General features: G+C 39.9%; 1 protein-coding gene across 2 annotated transcripts in view; it reads right to left on the bottom strand.

Annotated features, from left to right (window-relative positions):
* LTBP1 (latent transforming growth factor beta binding protein 1) overlaps nucleotides 1-7,746 on the bottom strand; it is a 169,663-nt gene extending 161,917 nt beyond the window's left edge. The window contains exon 1 of one of the 2 annotated variants that reach the window (XM_018552900.1): nucleotides 7,089-7,746. In XM_018552900.1, the coding sequence (XP_018408402.1) occupies nucleotides 7,089-7,311 (223 nt within the window). In that variant the 5' untranslated portion in view covers nucleotides 7,312-7,746. The remainder of the gene's footprint in view (nucleotides 1-7,088) is intronic. The other variant, XM_018552899.1, reaches the window with a different exon arrangement.
* Between the last annotated feature and the right edge of the window lie 11,521 nt (nucleotides 7,747-19,267).

Genomic DNA, 19,267 nt, shown 5'->3' with positions numbered 1-19,267 from the left:
AAAAATCAAGCATTCATACTATTCCAAATACAAAAAGATTGCAATAAAGTTATCTATGTGAAATTACTTCATAGATCTAAAGTACAATCTTCCTAAGACGATAGCAGTATAAATAGATAACATTGCTCCAGGTGAAAGCATCTGGTTCACTTCCAGAAAAGAATACGCTGTTACAAGTCGTGACAGGTAAATTCCTTCACCGTTAGTCAAACCCTCAACATAGTTTAAAGAGCAATCATACAGCAATGCAGACAATGAGAAATGAAAGACAAAGAATGTAAACATGATTGTGGAAGATAAAACTTTTTACTCTTTTGAAAATGGCATAAATCAGTGTTGGGTAACTTATTGTGTAAACTTGAGTAATGCCTTGCCCAGCTTTGAACAACACGTCAGCATCTCCTCTGAGTATTAGATCATGTGCATTAGTCAGACAGTATAAAGTAATAGAGATCAATACATATAATAAAATGTGTGTAAAATACTAAATAAAGTGGAACAAAAAGGATGTGGTCTTTGTGTATAGGTTTGCCACATACACATGCTTGGGTGGGCATAGATACACATCCAAACTGCAAAATATGCCAGTAAAATAGTTCAAAAGCACGATGACATCTGCATAAATGAAGAGATAATCAAGTTATCAGCCTTCTGATATCAGCCTTCAGTAAAATGTTTTGGGGATGGGTTAGATCCCCTATAAGGCTATTATTGTTGTCTGTGACTACATTTAGATTTACAGTTAAAGACTCTGTTTGCTCAATAGTCACCTCGCATGATGAATACTATTATTAAATCCTGCAAATCTTCTTGCTTAAATGTGGCTCCTGCTGTGCTTCCTTTCTCTTGGATGTAAGCACACTGAGCCTCATAGGCCACAGCACTACGGTCACATCTCCGCCTCCCTTACCTCCTAGCCATTCACAAAACCGTCCCATCCCTGTGATTGGCCAGGAGGAGAGGGAGGAGGAGATGTGACCATAGCCCTGAGGTCTATTAGACTTGCAGAGCTTAATCTGAGCAGGCACGAAAGTACAGGGGGGCCGCAGGATTTTTAAATAGTGTTCATTACGGGAGGGGGTTTTTGAATAAGCAGAGTTGGGCTTCACGCTCAGGATAATTGTGTTTGATATGAATGTAAATTGTCATTAAATTTTACCTGGAAAGAGTTCATAGCTTGACTGACACTGCCTTTAGTTGGTAGCTCAGTATGCCTTTTCATATATAACCTCTTATACACCTGTTATCTTATTCACAGGTCCTCCTATACACGTTCTTTACATGCGAATGTCTGTCCAACAAGATGACTCTGGTTTAGTTTCAGCTTGTTTACAATGAACCTGTAACCTTCTTATCTGTGATTATCCAGAGTCAGGAGTCGGTCATCCATGCTACATTTAATGTGGCCTAATTTGTCATGAATCAATACAAATATAGGGTGGACTTACGCTATAGTAAAACAATAATGATACCTGCATGTGCAGCAACATATGTAACATATACCATTGTTCGCAACACGTTAAAAACGTTTAGCTTAGGAGTTAAGTGCCTGGATCTATCTAATTTGGCTATACATGCTGATTCTATTGTGACTTGTCCTGCTACTTTACCAATGTGAAGTTAAGTCTATAGAATGTGAAGGCAAAAGCTGATCATGCACAGATCAAATATTGTCAGTTTCCTGTCAAATTGGGCAAAATCCGATCTATGTGTGGCCCTGCTGACACCACCCAACTCAACAAAAGTCAACTTTTCAATCGACGTTTGTTGAAGGAGCTGGGTAGAAAACTGTCAGCTGAACAGTGACTGCAGCGAAACAGCTAAAGTCACTGTTCGGGTAGCTTGGATAGGGAAATTAGGTGATTTTAATTTTGCATGGCCAGCCCAAGGCTAACTACAGACATAAGATGGAAAGCTAACCACAGATGTAAAATACAACTCATTGTGCACCACACAGTGAGGCTTATTTACTAAAGGAGTTTAGAATCATCACATAACACAGTGGGGGAAAATAATAAAAACTGGAGCAGACAGAATCTGGAGCAGTTAACCATTACAACCAATCAGCTTCTCTCTTTGATTTTCAAAGCTTAACTGAACAAACTGAAAAGAGAAGCTGATTAGTAGCCATGGGCAACTGCTCCAGATTCTGCCTGCTCCAGTGGTTATGAATTCCAGGGATAGTGTGTATACTCAATTCAATTATCCAAACATGTGAAAGGCAAATTCCCATTTCGTTATTTCATCTGCACGTGATTGGATAATTGAAGTGAATATTGTGTAAAGATCCTCCACTCCTTTAATAAATAAGCCTAATAGCGTTAACCAAGGGCAACAACTATGATCAAATTAACAAACAATGACTATAAACTGGCCATACACCATTCTTATTCCAATACCTAATATATATAAAGATAACAAACAATCTGTATTAGTTCAAAACAAATCAACCCTTACCCATAAAATCATGTATACCGAAAATGACAAAATTCTTCAGATGAAGAACATAATCAAGTGTACTAGAGCTGCAACAGTTTTTTTTTTTTTTTTTAATCCGATTAATCGAACTTAATAATCGGCCAACTAATCGATTATGAAAATAAGTGTACATATCATCACTCATCCAGATTCAAGGGAGAGCCAGAACATGCTGTTTAGGACTCTCAGCTTCATCAGAAGAATTCTATACTTTTGGATTTTAAATGATGGTAATGGATTTTTGTTGTTGATTTGCTTTCAACTAAGAAAGGTTGTTTGAGTTCTTTATATTATGTGTTGCATAATAGTATACTTTTTCTGCATGACCAGTTTATGGGCATTTATTTGTATACAATACTAAGATGGTGGACTGCCGAAACAAACAATTTTGAGTTGAATATTTGTTCATTTAAGAAAAAAAGAAATATTATTTATATTAAATATCTTCTGTAGACAAATATTTGCAGAAAAATCAATCGGCAGAGATGGAATTTTTCAGGTTTTTTTTGTCAGACAATTTTTTAAAATGTGTATTTATACACCTTAATACACATGCTTATTTCCTGTACCTGGGAACATTGGTTGTGTGTTATCAGGCACTGTAACGTGTTATTTGTTTAATTCACATTTTCAAAACTGTTACTATTTATGGAATAATCTTTCATACAAAATATAATTCCCAAGTCATGTGAGTACTGTCATATGGGTATAGTCAGCCTTACAAAATTAGCTGTGACAAATGTAAAATTGAACTCGTTACAGCTCATACTGTTTTACATGTACATATACTGTTTTAGGAAGCAATCGTCACCATGTGATGAATGATACCCAACTCCTAGTTCTGAAGACAAATTGCTACTGTACTTCAATTAGTAATGAACAATAGCAGCTTTGGGGAAGCTGGGAACTGAACCGTCACTGTACCTGTTTTGAACTGACTTGTAAGATAACCAACTGAAGGCCTAGAGCAGTGGAGTTCAAATTACTAGATAAGGTAACTTCCAGGCTATAAACAAATATACACACAATATACACAAAATATTAATTATGTATAATGCTGGAATATGTGGTCATAGATTAAGCACATACTAGAGTAGCCAGTCGGAGAATGTAGACATGCTATAGGAATGATGGGAACTAAGGACTTGCTGCAGGCGATGATCAGAGAATAGAGACATGTTGCATGAAACTTCTAGAGATCTAGAGATCACTGCTTGTACAGTCAATTTAGAGCTCATGTAAATGAGCTTTGTATACAAATGTTGCGTTTTGCACTTGAACACAGTGGTATTCCAATACATTTCTGCATTTGACCTGCTTTTGCTTGCAACTAGTACAGTCCATTTTCAAACCTAATTAGGGGTGCCACCTGTCCAGGATTCACCCGGACAGTCTGGGTTTTGAATGCTGTGTCTGGGTTTCATGGCAGCTGTAACCCGGACACAAGATGTCAGGCAGACAGGGGCAACCAAAATTAAGATAGGGGCTACTGGCCCCCACACTAATATCTCGACTGTGATATATACATATGAATGGGTGGCGCTATTTACATATGAATAAGCCACGACTCATTCTCCCCAAAACAATTCTGTGCATCGCTAGAGTGTTCGGGTTTTACTGGAAGAAAAGGTGGAAACCCTAAACCTAATGCTCCACCATTTGGCCCCTAATATGACCAAAGGTCTACACATAATATTGACTGTATATAATGCAAGAGAAAATGATCATAGACTGAGCACATACTAGAGTAGATGGTCAAAGACTGTAGACATGCTATAGGAATAGTTGGAGACTGAAGACTTGCTGCAGGCGATGATCAGAGAATAGAGACATAGTTACATGAAACTTCTAGAGATTCAGAGATCAGTGCTACTACAGTTAAATTAGAGCACATGTAAATAAGCTTTGTATATAAATGTTGCGTTTTGCACTTCAACACAGTGGCATTCCAATACATTTCTGCTCTTGACCTGCTTTTGCTTGCAGCAGGAACAGGTCTGAGTAGGGCCAGCTGTTCCAAAAAAATGAAAAACAAGTCAAACAGACTCCAAATGGTCATCCATACTGCAGAAGTCAATAGAAATCTGAAGACTTGCGATTAAAGTGTGCTTTACATTAAGTAAATTGTACACAAGCAAAGCCCATCTGCTTGTACCGTGACAGCACACTGAACAACCTAAATATATGAATTTTAAAATGTACAATAGTTTATACAGAACAAGTTTAGACCAAAGGCCAAAGAGTAATGGTGAGTTTTAACTGATGAGAAACTAGCTTTAGGTCTTTAGGTCCAGAAGTTCCTCAGCTACAACTGTCTCTGCGCTTATGCCTTCATGTACTGTATTAGGACCAAGGAAAACTGAACTGTGAGTGGTTTGGGCCAAAGAGATCTTTTTGCTTTATAAAATGTGAAAAGCAGGTGGTTGGAAAGGTTTGGATCCAATTGTCATTTAACAATCACGGTAGCTCAAATGCCAAACAAGAAAAAGCAACATATGCAGTTTTCACTATCTGTTATTTGTATTAAAATGGCAGCGAGTTTAAACCTTTATCATGTACAAACATATAATCTACCATCAGTTATATATTTTTTCCTCCTATAAAACGCAGTAGCTTAGAAGTGTCTGGTTTTATAGCAAACTTCTGCTACATGGAACATGAGGAATGGCCTGCCAGTGCCAGAAATGTGTTTAGTGAGTCTAGTGAGAAATGACTAGAAAAGTAATGTTAATGTTTAAGTATTTGAATGTTTCAAGTGCGTGCTACTTTTGCATGAATGGCACACTATGCTTATTTAGCTGGAAAGGCAAAAGGCTTCATTAGGCAAAATGAATGAAGCAAATGTAACAGGGCATTTAGTGCCAGTGAAAATAAACTGATTTCCCCCAATGCTTACTTTAACATAACCTCAAGTTAGGAAAGTTTATTTACCAACATTGTGTGGGTTCACAGACTGGCAATACACAGGTAGATCTCTGGTTCATGAAAGATATATTTGTGGCATTCACCTAAACCAACTGCAACTTTTTCCCCCAATCCATGCATGTTTTTTTTCTGATGGTGTGCACAATGAAGCCATTGCTTCCTTTCTGTAGGACACATGCGGAAAGATTATTAATGAATCAAACAGATTTTCAAATAAGGCTTAAATTCTCTGCGGCAAGCCACGCTGACTGCTACTGCATGTAACCCTCTGCTACCTGCTTATCACTATAGAAGATCTAGTCCATTGCATCGCCAATAAAAATGATAAACAGATTATACTTCCCATTATATATACAGCAAGCTAGCCACTGAATGGTTGATTTGGGTTACTGTACACTTACACTTTGTTAAAGTGACACTAAACTCAGGAGTTAAATCTTAAAAATGCATTCAAATACCTTAACTATTAACAAAAATGTAACTAAGTTATGCATCACTCAGCTGAAGTTCCTCAAATCATCTCTGAATTGGTGCTGCCACTGTCCTTCCTTCTGGAGGGTGGCTACTTTTGTTTCCCATGGTCCCTGTGTGTGTTGTAAAGTAGCCACCACTCTAAACACGCTCCAGTGATGGACTATAATCTCACGTTTAGTTTACCAATTTGTACTCAGATTGTAGTCTATCACAGGAGTGAGCTTGGAGCGGTGGCTACTTTACAACACACAGGGACCATGGGGAACAAAAGTAGCCACCCTCCAGAAAGAAGGACAAAGTCAGCATTAATTCAGAGATGATTTGTGGATCTACAGGTGATTGTGATACACATATAAGGTCCAGTATTGTTAATAGATAGTGTACTTGAATGCAATTTTTACTTTTAACTCCTGAGTTTAGTGTCACTTTAAGATGTAAGTAAAAGAAAATGTTAAGATTTTAAACAATCTGCCTATATAGAAAGGCAGCCTCCTGCTGGCTGGCCACTTTCATGAACATTGGCCAGGCAATTTTGAACAAAAACAAAATTGGTCCCGATTGGTACTTCCCCTGCCCTATTACAGGTGGGGAGCAATGGCAAAATCTGCCCATTTAGCTCCCCTCCCTTCCTACCTCTTTTCAATCGCTTCACCTAAGCAATTGGCTGAACCAAACACTAGTTAATGTCAGCCATACACAACCTGATTTTCAAGCAATTTCAACAACTAGCCTTTTATGGCCGCTAAGGATCAACAGTTTGGATTGTTCCACAGTGTCATCAGTGGTAGGTTGCCTTGGTCTAGTTATTCATTAAAAGTGAATGAAAGCTGGCTAGCAAATAACATTAACGCAGCACATACATATTCTTATATATCCTATAGGGGCTTCTTCTGTAAACCTTTACAATGAACAAAGATATAGTACTAGTGTCCAAAGCATCCAGTCAGATTTGTATTGACGGAAGTCAGATAAAGAAAATGACTGGTCACCACTTTGTACATTTTGAAAGGGTTAATGACTAAGCACAGTAAACTGTGATAATTAATACATAACTTTCAATAAAATTCAACATTAAAAACACACCTGCCTTGAGAACATGCAAAGCCAGGTGAAAACACCCATAATGCACTTTAAAAGACTTGAAAGACTCACAATAATTAATAAATTAGGGTCATAAATACATAGCTAGTTATATCTACTGTTGTACTTACCTACTCTGAAGTTGCTTGATGTCAGCGTGTCAGCGGCATGGCCATTTTCACTAATAAGTGTGGTAGTGTTTCCTTTCTCGCAGTTGTTATGACAGCGGCCTTTGGTACAGGTGACTTTGCATATGCTGGGTGTGAAGACCACCTTGATTCGCCCTGTCTGGTTTCCCACTGCCAGGGGAGGCACAGAGAAAAGGAAAAATAGACAAATCAGCTTGGTATCCATTGGTATCCTCCGAAGGTATGGACAAAAAAAAAAAATTTGTTAAAGTGACAAATATCAGACAGAAGTGCGGCAATTTGTCAGTGAGATCTGCTCTATATCCAGTGGTATCTCCGAAACAGCAATTGGAAGATTAGCAAACAGAATGCCGGGATCTACTCCAAGACCACATTAAAGTCAAGTCACCAGAGCGGGATTAGTAATCACAATGCTGCACTTTATTCACAGGGAGAGTGAAAGTGTAAGAAAAAAGAAGTGCAGCACGCTACATAACAGCTTAAACAGCCAGTTCTGACAGGCAGATGTAATGTAAAGAGGTTGGCTGCTGTACACCTAGGGGAGAATAAACTCCTGATTCTTCCTGCATACTCCAGCTGTTTCTGCCGTTATTAAGTCACTCTTTCTCCGTCTCTCTCTCGCTCTCTTTCTCTCTCTCTCTCTCTCTACAGCCCGTCCCCTGGAAATGTTTTAGGCATGCGGCATGTCTGAGAACATCTGTCTCAAATCTCTTGGCACTCTGGACCGGAGTGATCAAATCTAGTGTGCGACGCAGCTGCCCGGGTCCAATTTTTTACACTAGCTCTTGGCACAAGGCCTATTGTTGGATTTAGGAATTATATAACCATAATTCATAATATTTATCCAGAGGCATAAGTCAACAGCTAAGGCTAACAATTTATTAGACTTTTATCGATTCATTTATTTTCTCTGTCAGTTCGGCTTAACTTTAACAGTCTCGCAATGAAAACGTATGCTTGGAGAGACATTTATTTTTGTTATTGAAACAGAAATTAACATTAATGAAAGTAAGAAAGTACAGTCTGTGCGCCTTTAAATGTATGTCAGTGATGACACCTTTTCCTGTTCCGTCTTTGAAGTCACTGCGTGTTTCATGTGTAATACCATGGCGATTAAAAGCATTTAACAGTATACCAACATTACATAAAAGTAACATAAGTTAGAATGCTTACTGGATGTAAGATCCTTTTTTTTCTTTGAAGCCAGTCCTTAGCTCAGACATGTCAAACGTCATGAAACAGCAGGCTGAACTGACTAATTCTTCAAGGAGCCATAAAACTTCTCCTGAGGGTCATAGCTACTTAAAGCTTGAAGTGACACTAAACTCAGGAGTTAAATCTTAAAAATGCATTTAAGTACCTTAACTATTAACAATACTGGACTTTTTTTTGTCTATCACTCATCTGTAGATCCTCAAATCATCTCTGAATTCGTGCTGGCACTGTCCTCCCTTCTAGAGGGTGGCTACTGTTGTTCCCCATGGTCCCTGTGTGTTGTAAAGTAGCCACCGCTCCAAGCTCGCTCCTGTGATGGACAGTGTTTAGTCTATCGCGGGAGTGAGCTTGGAACAGTGGCTACTTCACAACACACACAGGGATCATGGGGGATCATGGGGAACAAAGGGAGCCACCCTCCAGAAGGAAATACAGCGTAAACATGAATTCAGAGATGATTTGGGAAACTACAGCTAAGTGATCAACAAATATGTTACATATTTGCTAATAGGCAAGGACCTTGAATGCATTTTCAAGATTTAAATGCAATTTAACTCTCCAACCAGTCCCCCTTTATAACTGCATAGCAGGAGAAACACTTTGGATGGGGTTTTCTGAACAGATGAACAGAATTTTGTTATCTATGTAAATGAGAACATGTAACAAATATAGTACTAGTAGTAATAGTAGTAGTAGTAGCAGTAGTAGTAGATGTATCCCTATTTGACTACAAATGTGGAAATACACCATCCTTCATAGGAGCCACTCTTATAATAGTAAACATATTCTCACAGACAAAAAAAAAGATTACAAAGAAAAACCAAACCAATAAACTCCTTAGAACAGAACTTTGTATTAGGAATATGGAGATTTGTCCTGATGAGTTATAAGCTAGCAATAATGTGTTATGTAGCAATAATGTATGATAACACCATCATCCCCTCAAAAAAAGGCAATCAGCCACAGTGCTTGTTACAAATGAGAAGAAAATGCTTAATCCATGTTTTTTAACGTTTAGAGAATTGGGGTGTAAAACAATAACTAACATTCATGTACTATAGGACAGGGATGGGCAGCCTCTGCATTCCAGTTCTGACCTGTCTCTACTTTCTGCTCATTCTGCCTATCCCTGTTAAGACATTTAATTCCCTGCAATACAATTAATACTGAGTTAGTTGTTGAAATCTAAAACTCTACCAAGGTCAGACCATTCGACCTTGATCTATGACAGAGGAGACATCAATAAGGTCTGGTCAATGAGATTAAATGAACAGACAGTCCTTGAAAACTCAGCCATCCATGTAACAGATGATCCAACTTTTTTTAAACATGATCATTGTTTGGTCATAGTCTGGTCTCCCCACAGGTTAAAGAGCACATCCATTAGTTTTAGCTTTCAAAGGAACAAAAGGGTGTAGGATGTGTTGAGGAAATGATGAGATGTTTAGAAAGGAAAAAGTGACACCTCATTTCAGCCATTTACTCATTTCCTCCCCTGTATGCCAAACAGTTAGAGAATCCGAAGACGAATATTTTGTGGGTGACCACCGGAGTGGATATACTGTGCAGAGGCGCAGCCTGTTAGAGCACAAGACTCACAAGTGCTTTTTCTGCCCACAGTTCACAGGCTGCTCCTCATAATTCCAGAGCTATCTATAGTAATGTATACACTGTGAGGGGAATTCATCAAAACTGGAGCAGACAAAATCTGGAGCAGCTGTGCACAACAACCAATCAGCTTCTCTCTTTCATTTTCAAATCTTAACTGAACAAAATGAAAGAGAGAAGCTGATTGGTTGCCATGGACAACTGCTTCAGATTTTGTCTGCTCCATGTTTCATATATTCCCCTCAATGTATACTTACATTAAACAAGAATCAGACCTTTTGGCTAAAATTAGGTACCTCGGCTTATATTCGGGACGGCTTATACTCGAGTATATACGGTATACTAGTTCTGTGTCACCAGACCTTATTTTTTATTATTTTTAACCTTGAAAAAGTAAATTCCTAATACTACTTACAGGATTGCCCTTTCTTTCTATAAATTGTTTAGTACTTTTTAAGTGACATGCACTATAAGTTTCACAGGAATTCAAGATTGTTAGATTCCATTTTATACCTGTTACTGCTTCTACAACATATTCTGGTGTTTATATTGAGCTCCCCTCACTGCTGTATTGTATATGCCATATGTCATCCTAAGGATGACAGGGGGAGCCGTACAGAGGTGAGCCAGCAGCTGCCATGCTATCTTAGAGTGGGGGTCGGGGCACTTTGTGCTCCCTTCTGGATGGTGGCATAGATACACGCCAGAGGGTTGAAACATCCCCGTGAAAATTCCACCTCACTGCCAGCACCACACCTTCCTTGTACCAGGCAAGGTTGTCTGTAACAACGGCAGGGGAGGGCAGGGATAGCCATCTGGCCAGGCGAACATTTGCTGGGTATGAGCACCTAAAGCAGCTGCACATTCTTCAGGACATCCTGGAAGCCTGGACACCTAACTAAGAAGCACTGCACCACCAGATTCAGCACATGTGCCAGGAAAGGAATGTGTGTGAACTTGCCATGTCGAACAGCACCCAGCTTATTGATGCTATTGTCATGACCTTGCCTGGCACAACAGCCAGGATCTCTAGTCCAGTGTGTATTCTGCCCCCCAGGCATACCAGCTGCAAAATAGCTTGGTAACATTTTCCTGGGGCCTTTGAATATGCTCTGGGGCTTTTGTGGGTACTGGTGGTTTTGAGGAGTCACCAGATTAGGCCATTCAGGAGGAGAGGGGAATGATGACCTTTGATGACCTTTACCATGGTGTGGGACACATAATGGCACCACCAGCCCCAGCCGTGTGCCCCATTCTGCATCCCCCCCGTCACCAGCCAATGGAGTTGATAAAATGTCCCTGCCCATGCTTGTCTGTGGTCATGTGAACCATAGCCATTGACCGCCTGATCCAGTGACACAGAGACATTACCTTCCACATGGAAAGTAGCTGGGTACCTGCCACTGTGGTGCAGCACAGGCCATAAACTCATGGAAGGGAACCAACTCCATAAGCTAGAATGGGAGCAGATGTAAACCTTGCATTTTTGACAAGACGGCACTAAGACGCTGGGCATGGGGGTGATTAGGGCACATTTTTTATTTCTGCACCGGCGGATTCAGAAGAGACACTTTCCTAGTCAATGCTGCTGCTAGAGACAGCCAGGCGGGATAAGGAGACTTAGGGTGAGGTTTAAGCCTTTGCTTAGCCGTAAGCACTGTGGCCAAACCTGACCCTCTTCCCTACTTGATGTGCCTTAAGATATGCCTCTCAAACTCCATGTTAGACTTTCCTCCTTATCACTTGGGCTGCAGATGTTGCAGCACATCAAACTTTAAATCATGTGAAGCGGAATGGGGCATAAATTGAGGAACAAGGAGGACGAGTGCAGGCAGGGCCTGGCTTGGCCATGGGGTTGGCAAAATAGGTAGCCACATTGGGCTCTTCAGCAGGAGATGGAGTGCAAAAAGAGCAAAATCTACAACCTATGCTGCTGAACTAGTCACAGTTCATGGGGAGGGGGCACATTTTGGCCTTTTCACCATGGGTGCTCAAGAACTTTTAACCAAAACTGAGACCAAGCCTTTTGCCGCTGACTGGTATCATTGAGGTGCTGCTTCCACCAATCTCTTTGGTGCACAGTCATATGTTTCCTCATGCATGTCATACTCAAATGGCTGGTACTTTTACCATGGCTGATACGCTGCAGGTAGAGGCTCCAGACTATAATGGTCCTGTTGGCAGCAAAGGCCCACACTGCAGAGATCTTTCAATTTGTTGCCTATGCAAGTGCTTGGGTACTGTGCTGATGCTAGCCAATTTCTACCAAACACATACCTGAAATCTAAATTTAGAATATTTTGAGGATAATTGGGGATGTGGGCATGCAGAAGGTTTAGGGCATGTGGGGTTGTTGTTTTGGAGTGTTTTGGTGCCTCTGTTTTGACATTTCATTAAACTTTTAAGACAATGCAGTGTGGTACTGCAAAACAAGCACACACTCTATCCTATCAAACAGTTGTGCTACTGTCCAGTTTGAACAATGTTGGGGCTTAAGCTTCAAGCTTTTTGAAGAGTACAGTTTCTTATAGTTTTTGGATCTGCTGTGCCTGCCATTCCTATCAATTCATGCCTGTTACAGCTGGTTGATAAAAAATCAGGTGTCCCTTAGAAATCTACCTATGAACAATCACATTACTTTATGCATGGTCAATATTAGAAATGTATTCTTAAAATATTTTCCAATCCCTTAACCAGTTGCATAAACTCTTGCAAACAAAGATGTTATGACCTCTGACCAATATTTGGTATTTTCCCAATCACACACAGATAAAGGACCAATATTTGTACAGTTCAATAAGTGAACTGTTCAGGAAACACTGTAGCTGATTTTTACTCAATCCTTTAGCCTGCATTCTCATCTTAGCAACAGTGTCATAGCGCATAGAAACGCGTGTTTTGTGTAGCATGTTCGTGCAAGTTTTTGCATTTATACATTTGTAAAACTCTTGTACATACAGTCAAACATCGAGCAGAGCGTTGGCGAGCAGAGCGTAACACATTGCATTTTTTAACGTTTCCATTGAAGTCTATGGGGCCAAGAAGTGCATAATCTGCCAAAAAGAAACTCATCTTCAAGCAACGGGCGTTTTGCTACAAGCAACAAAACGCTCAATTGTGAACATGACCATAGAAATGAATGGGGTTTTTTGTGGCTTTTCTTTTTTTGAGCATTTTTTTGAGCAGAAAAAGCGCTACAAAACTCTTAGTGTAAATGAGGGCTAATGCACACAGTAGCAACAGGTCTACTCAATAAGCCAGTACACCGAGCAATCAGGATATAATAAAGGAGATTAACCAATCTGGTTTTAGTTTATCATAATCAAATTATTAAAGCTGTTCTAAGATTTGTTGCTATGTTCCCTGCACCAAGTGCATTGCTTTTTGCCTCATAAATTAATCCCTTAAATTGCTTCTTATTGAGGTCATCTTGCCATCAGTAACATTAGTAATATGTGTGGACTTTTTTACTCATTACTTTCTTACTTTCTTACTTTTTCTTTTTTTTCCACTGGATTTCATTTGGAAAATTATGTTTAAAACTGTATGGAGGAATGTAACTGTTAAAATAGAGCCAGTTCTCACCAATGCCTTATCCAAGTTTTTATATGCCAACAGTGACTCGTGCAGTATGCTATCATGAAAGGAGCCAGACATAATTTCAAACAATAGCATGTCAGCATTTAAATCTAGACTTTCAAATGTCCTGTATAGTACAAACTGCACAAATATACAGTGTCTGGAGCCATTCCATGAAGGTGCATGTAAGTAGTGTTATTTAGCCATGAAATCTTGTGGTCTTTGCATTGGTACAATTTCAACATATGAGGGTTTTAAGGTCAAATCTCCTCAGTTCTTCTACTAGAAGAGAAGAGTGCTGCTTAGGCACTGATGGGAATATCACACCCTGCTGCACAGAATTCCAAAATTAATACTGTGAGTGTAATGAATGGGAATTTTTTTTTTTTTCTCTATTCTGACATCGCTCGTGAATATGATACTTTGCATTCTTATGTTTATGACTTAACAGCATGTGCATTTGCCCATACTACAAGCAAAGATGTATTATATCCCCAACTAACAATAAATCCCAAGCTATCATAAGCTTTAACATCCAAGACTGTAGAAAGCAGATTTCTGAATGGTTGTCCAGAAATATTGCATTGTTCTTGGTCTTTGCACGTCTAGGGGTAAGGTGAGACTCTTATCTCTGGTTGCCCTTACCTAGGAATGCCATGAGGCTAAGTAAAAATCTTGCTTTCAGTATCAACCTATACACATACAGGTAGAGCTCTAAAAGTGTTAAGGTGACAAGGCTTATCATGGGCTATGTTCATGGCTAGTAATTGGAAATCAACAGAAGTGACAGAGGTCTCCTGATAATAATTGTTGCTCATCAGTAGTCCCCTTACAAAACAGGGTTACCATAAACTCCATCTTCATTAATTACTGATGTTCAAGTTTTACATCCCATGAACAGAATAATCCAGTTATTTCATATCTGCCTTATGTTCACTAAAACAGTACACTGTATTCTTTGGCATTTTGTAAGGAATCCAGGGAAATTGTTAATACAAAGCCCCATCTGGGAATGACTTTTTACATAGCAAACTGAATGACTCAACAACAGTTTAATGTGGAATATCTTGTTGAGTCATTATATGCGTTAGGAAAATAATTGCATAAGAAAACTATTACGTATGATACATTTTGTCCTTTGTTATCCTGTTTGACCATTGCATGATTGATTCTTCCAAATTAAATACACTAAATAATAAATATGAAACAGTCAAGATAGCTGTCTATGATATGCACCAAAGACATCACAGAGGACGATATATATCAAGAAGTATGACGTGATGGGTAAATAGAAAATTTCCAACTTCTTTTTGCTGTAGCACCAGAACAGAATACTAATAACATGCAACAGAATTTGTTCATAAAGGAGAATTCTTCTACTGAGATGCTATTAACCCTAAAGGAGAGCTGTGGGGTCAGGGCTTTTCCCCATAGTTCTCCTTAGGGTAACAGGAGGACACAAACTAGCATCCTCCCGTCACCCTAAGCTCAGTATACTGTGAGCTACAGCTCGCGCATGTCGAGATCCGCCCAGCTGCGTGAGTGACAGCTGGCTCTGCCTATCTAGAGGCAAAGCCAGCTGTACCCGCCCCCTCCCCCGTCCGTTCCGCCAGTCAGCGCTGGTGGATCGGAGCGGGGGGAATCCATTCCCTCCCCTGTCACGGCAGAGAGCCGTGACAGGATCGAGAAGTGAGCGAACACCAGTATGTGTTTGCTCACCTCCCGACTGAGCCGGCCTGTGACAGTCTCATTGTCACAGGTCGGCTAGAACTATGAGGTGAGTGAAAAGCTTCACCTCATAGTTCTCCTTTAACTTTATTTCAGTTGACATGTGTGAAGCTGGCCATAAACATAAAGCCATGATCATAAGTTGGAGTAAAACTCCACCTAGGCGAGGAATTCCGTTATGCTGGAAATTGGTAGCTTTGTGAATTAAGGTTTGCAATTTGATGGACAGAAGTTTGCAGCTTTTTCCTTGGGTCTATTGTAGTTAAGCTTTGACGGCTTCTGGCCTGCACCTACATGTGCCTGGGTGTTGGAGACACAGCCAGTGGCCGCTGTCAGAATACTCAAACAGAGCCGGCAGCTCATTGGCTGCTTGCTCTGTTTTTTCGAAGATCTTCAGCCGATCAAGAGATGTCAGCCAAAAGGGGGGTGATAGCGGCACCTGTGAATTTGGGGAACCAGCCAAAATTTGCATAAGCTTTAGAGCAAGGGGGAAAGAACTGCAAATACTGCAGAGGAATGAATGGAATATGCAGACTGGACTGTTGTATTGAACAGAGCCAGTTTCCCATAACGCCTTCCATCATGGAGAGATGCAACTACACAAACATGCATCAGCCTGTCTGCCACAAGCATTCAAATGAAGATGTCTCTATTTGCCCTAGTAACTATTTTAAGGAATCGAGGGAAACTCTTCCAATGGGTGCACTCATAGTGACAACTGTTTCAGAGAACATTTCCCTCTCTATGGAGAGATTTTCACTTTCCATTGTGACTAAAGTCAAAAGGATGGAAAGTAAAGTAAGATCTCCTCAATGGGGACACAGCCTGAGAACTCAAACCTGAAAGTAGTTTTAGCTATTCCCTACTCCATAAAAATAATTTTAAAATGTTTTGGCTTTAGATATGCTTTAAGGTATATTTAATTACACAGATGTACAAAATGTGTAATCGCTGTGAATACCTTGTTTGCTGTTCCCTGTTTACTACTACCGAGGTAGAGATGGCAATAGGTTGCCAAAGTGACACCTTTTAGTGGCTAAATCCATATAAAAAATACAAACTTTCAGAGTGATAAAGCTTTTTAGGCATTGGGAAAGATAAAAGGTTCTCTCTCATAAAAGGTTGCGGAAGAAGCTATTCTCTGTGAAACGGGTTGAACCTTATCTGTTCAGATCCATGAACATTGGTTACAAGATATGCATATGGTTGTTCACCCCATATATGCTATATGTTAACTATGTATTATGGCCACAATATGTTCTTTAAGTACCGTGTTTTAGATTTGTTTATAAATTAATTAATTTTTGATCAGTATTTTGGTAACTGTGCTTTTTTTGTGGCAGCTCAAAAGCCCCTGGCTCTTTTGTAGCCATGTTTTCTCTTTCTGTTTTTATTACTACCATGGCAGCTGCATCACCCCCACACTCACCACTATGCCTTCACAACTTCTGCCCCTGCTGTCATACCCCCTTAGCCCCGTTCCCACCACTGTACCTGCACACACCTCATCTTAATCCCACACTCTTTCTCCACGCTCTCACTTTAAACATCACACCTGCACCTCCTCTCACCTACATGCCTGTGCACCTTCCTGCCTATTGTCACCACCGCACCATGGTGCCTGATCCCCATCCTGCCCCCTTATCACAGCGTGTGTGCACACCAACCCCTTGTTTTTAACATTGTGCGTTAGCTCCCCCTGTGCTCTCTCTCCTTATTGAGTCTTTACACCCTCCCCCCTCTAACTATTGCATCTGACCCCCATTTTCCCCCAAATACTGCACTTACCCACTGTAACCATCATGCCTTACTCTGTCACCCCTCACTCTCGCTACTATGCTGCCACCAGACCGACCATCATGATGCCACTATCACAACCCATCACCAACCTTGCATGTTCTAGAATGGGCACTTTTTGGCATTTTGTGTACAATATCATATATATACAACATTTCATGACGCACAAGGGAACTTATCCAGGATGTGATATTGAATTTGATTTATTCGCATAATATTTTAGTTGGCTACTAAAAGTTATCACTTTGACATTTTTTGTGCCTTCTCTATCTCTGTATGTATTCCTGGCTAACACAGTGCATTATCTTTTTGCTTGCTGTTACTTAGTAGAAATCTAAATACCTATTTTCTTGCAGTCCCTCATGCCTGCCTAGGAGCAATCAATATTTAAGCATAATTCATCATTAATGAATAGCGGTTCTTGGCTTCTCTTTAAAGAAGGAATGCTATGGCCTGTATGGTTAAATTTCTAAAGCCTAGCACTCTGTGGTACAACACTGAAAACTTTCTTTGGCAATATTGCATCCTCTTAACATACTTTGCCCTCAAGTACAGGAACCGAATTTCATACCAGTTCCAAACAGCATTGAAAAGCTCGCTCTAAGAAAGCTACATTTGTTTCCAGTAAATGTGTGAAAACGAATTCAAACAAAGATGTATAATTTTTCAAACTGGAAATGCACATTTTTTTAAGGTTCTCTTTTATACTCCTATATAAATACTGTGTAAACTACTTTATTGAACAATTTTTCAGCTCCATCTACTGTAAGGATCCCTTTAATATAGGACTAGGAAATAGCCACATAAATGTCTCCAATATTTAGAATAATAATCTGATGGAGCAGACATTTGACGGATTCTAAAAACACTAGCACATAAATGCTTAGACAATAAACAAGCTGTGCACTATAATTTATAAACTAGGCTCCACAATACAAAATGCTATTAAAGGCTTTAGCTTAGTAACTATGGCTATTCCTCCAGAAGTAAACAAATATTTCTTCCTTTCAGTTTTTTTTTTTTGAAGCAAGTCCATGGGCCATGATATCAGCATTTAGCAATGCCCTTTTGGAGCATTTAGCAAATTTGCCACAATATTATATTTCTGGACAGATGTGTGCCCTTCTGTAAATGCCATATTATTTGGAGTCATGCTTTAAACTATCGCTTATTTTAAATTTGTTTTTATAGCTATGAATATTTTTTTCCAAAAAAATGTAATACTTTGGTATTATTTCTATCTGACATGTCCTTCTTCTGGGTTGTAAAGGAAATGAGAAAACTGCAAACACACCATCACTCAAATTTAGAGGAGATGTTTTCAATTTGTTATTAATACTGCCCTGCTGGTTTTGGATGTCTATAACACCTAATTAGTAAGAGAGCTACTAATTAGTTTCCTGTGAAAATAGAAAGAAAGGAAACAAACATAGGTCAGAATATTTTACAGTTTTTTTTTCTAAATAATCTACATTCAAAAAATAAATATTGGCCCTACAATGTTCAAGTACATGAATTGAAAAAAATATCTCCTCCTCCCTCCCTGGGGGGAAAGTCCTTACTTCTCTTATCTCCTTCAATAGCATTGGAAATCTACTGTTGGGCTGCCTGCACATGTATAGAGTTGAGTGTGACATACCCACCCTGCAGGAGCAATACTCCCTTCATGTCTAAGGGACATGTCACGTACCTTAAGGAAACTTGAAATTATGAGGGCCCCCTCTCTTGCAACTCCAGTCTCAAAACCCCTGAGTGGAAGGATAGGCGTATCAGGGCTTGGAGGGGCACAAGTGCTGGAAGACTTCACCTTTGGCAGACGATGCTGGTCTCTGTTATGAACTTCAGGCTGAACGTTCACACCAGAGGGCAGAAGGGTACTAAATAAGCAGACAGGATCATAGTCAGAAAACAGACCAAGGTCAGGAAGGTGCAGACAATGCGGTGCAATGCAACAGGCAAAAGTGAGGTCAACGGGCAAGCCATGGTTGGAGGGTCATAGTCAAAGTCACATCAGTGTCATAGGAAATCGGAGTCAGGATTCAGGATCTCAGGTATACAAGGACTGAGAGCTTGGATGTCACAGCCTAAATAGCCATGATTCAAAACATGTACATATGCACCCCCGTGCACATGCCGAGGAATGCACAAGCAGAAGGATCTGCACAGAGGCACATGACCAGGCCCGATTCTATGAACCAAACCAGGTTCATGCACATTTACAGATACTCGTGCAG

This window comes from Nanorana parkeri, unplaced genomic scaffold, assembly GCF_000935625.1.
Source record: "Nanorana parkeri isolate BGI_ZX_2015 unplaced genomic scaffold, ASM93562v1 scaffold100, whole genome shotgun sequence".
Lineage (NCBI taxonomy): Eukaryota > Metazoa > Chordata > Amphibia > Anura > Dicroglossidae > Nanorana > Nanorana parkeri.
Note: the sequence above shows the minus strand (reverse complement) of the source record. Positions and strands in the feature narration are given on the sequence as shown.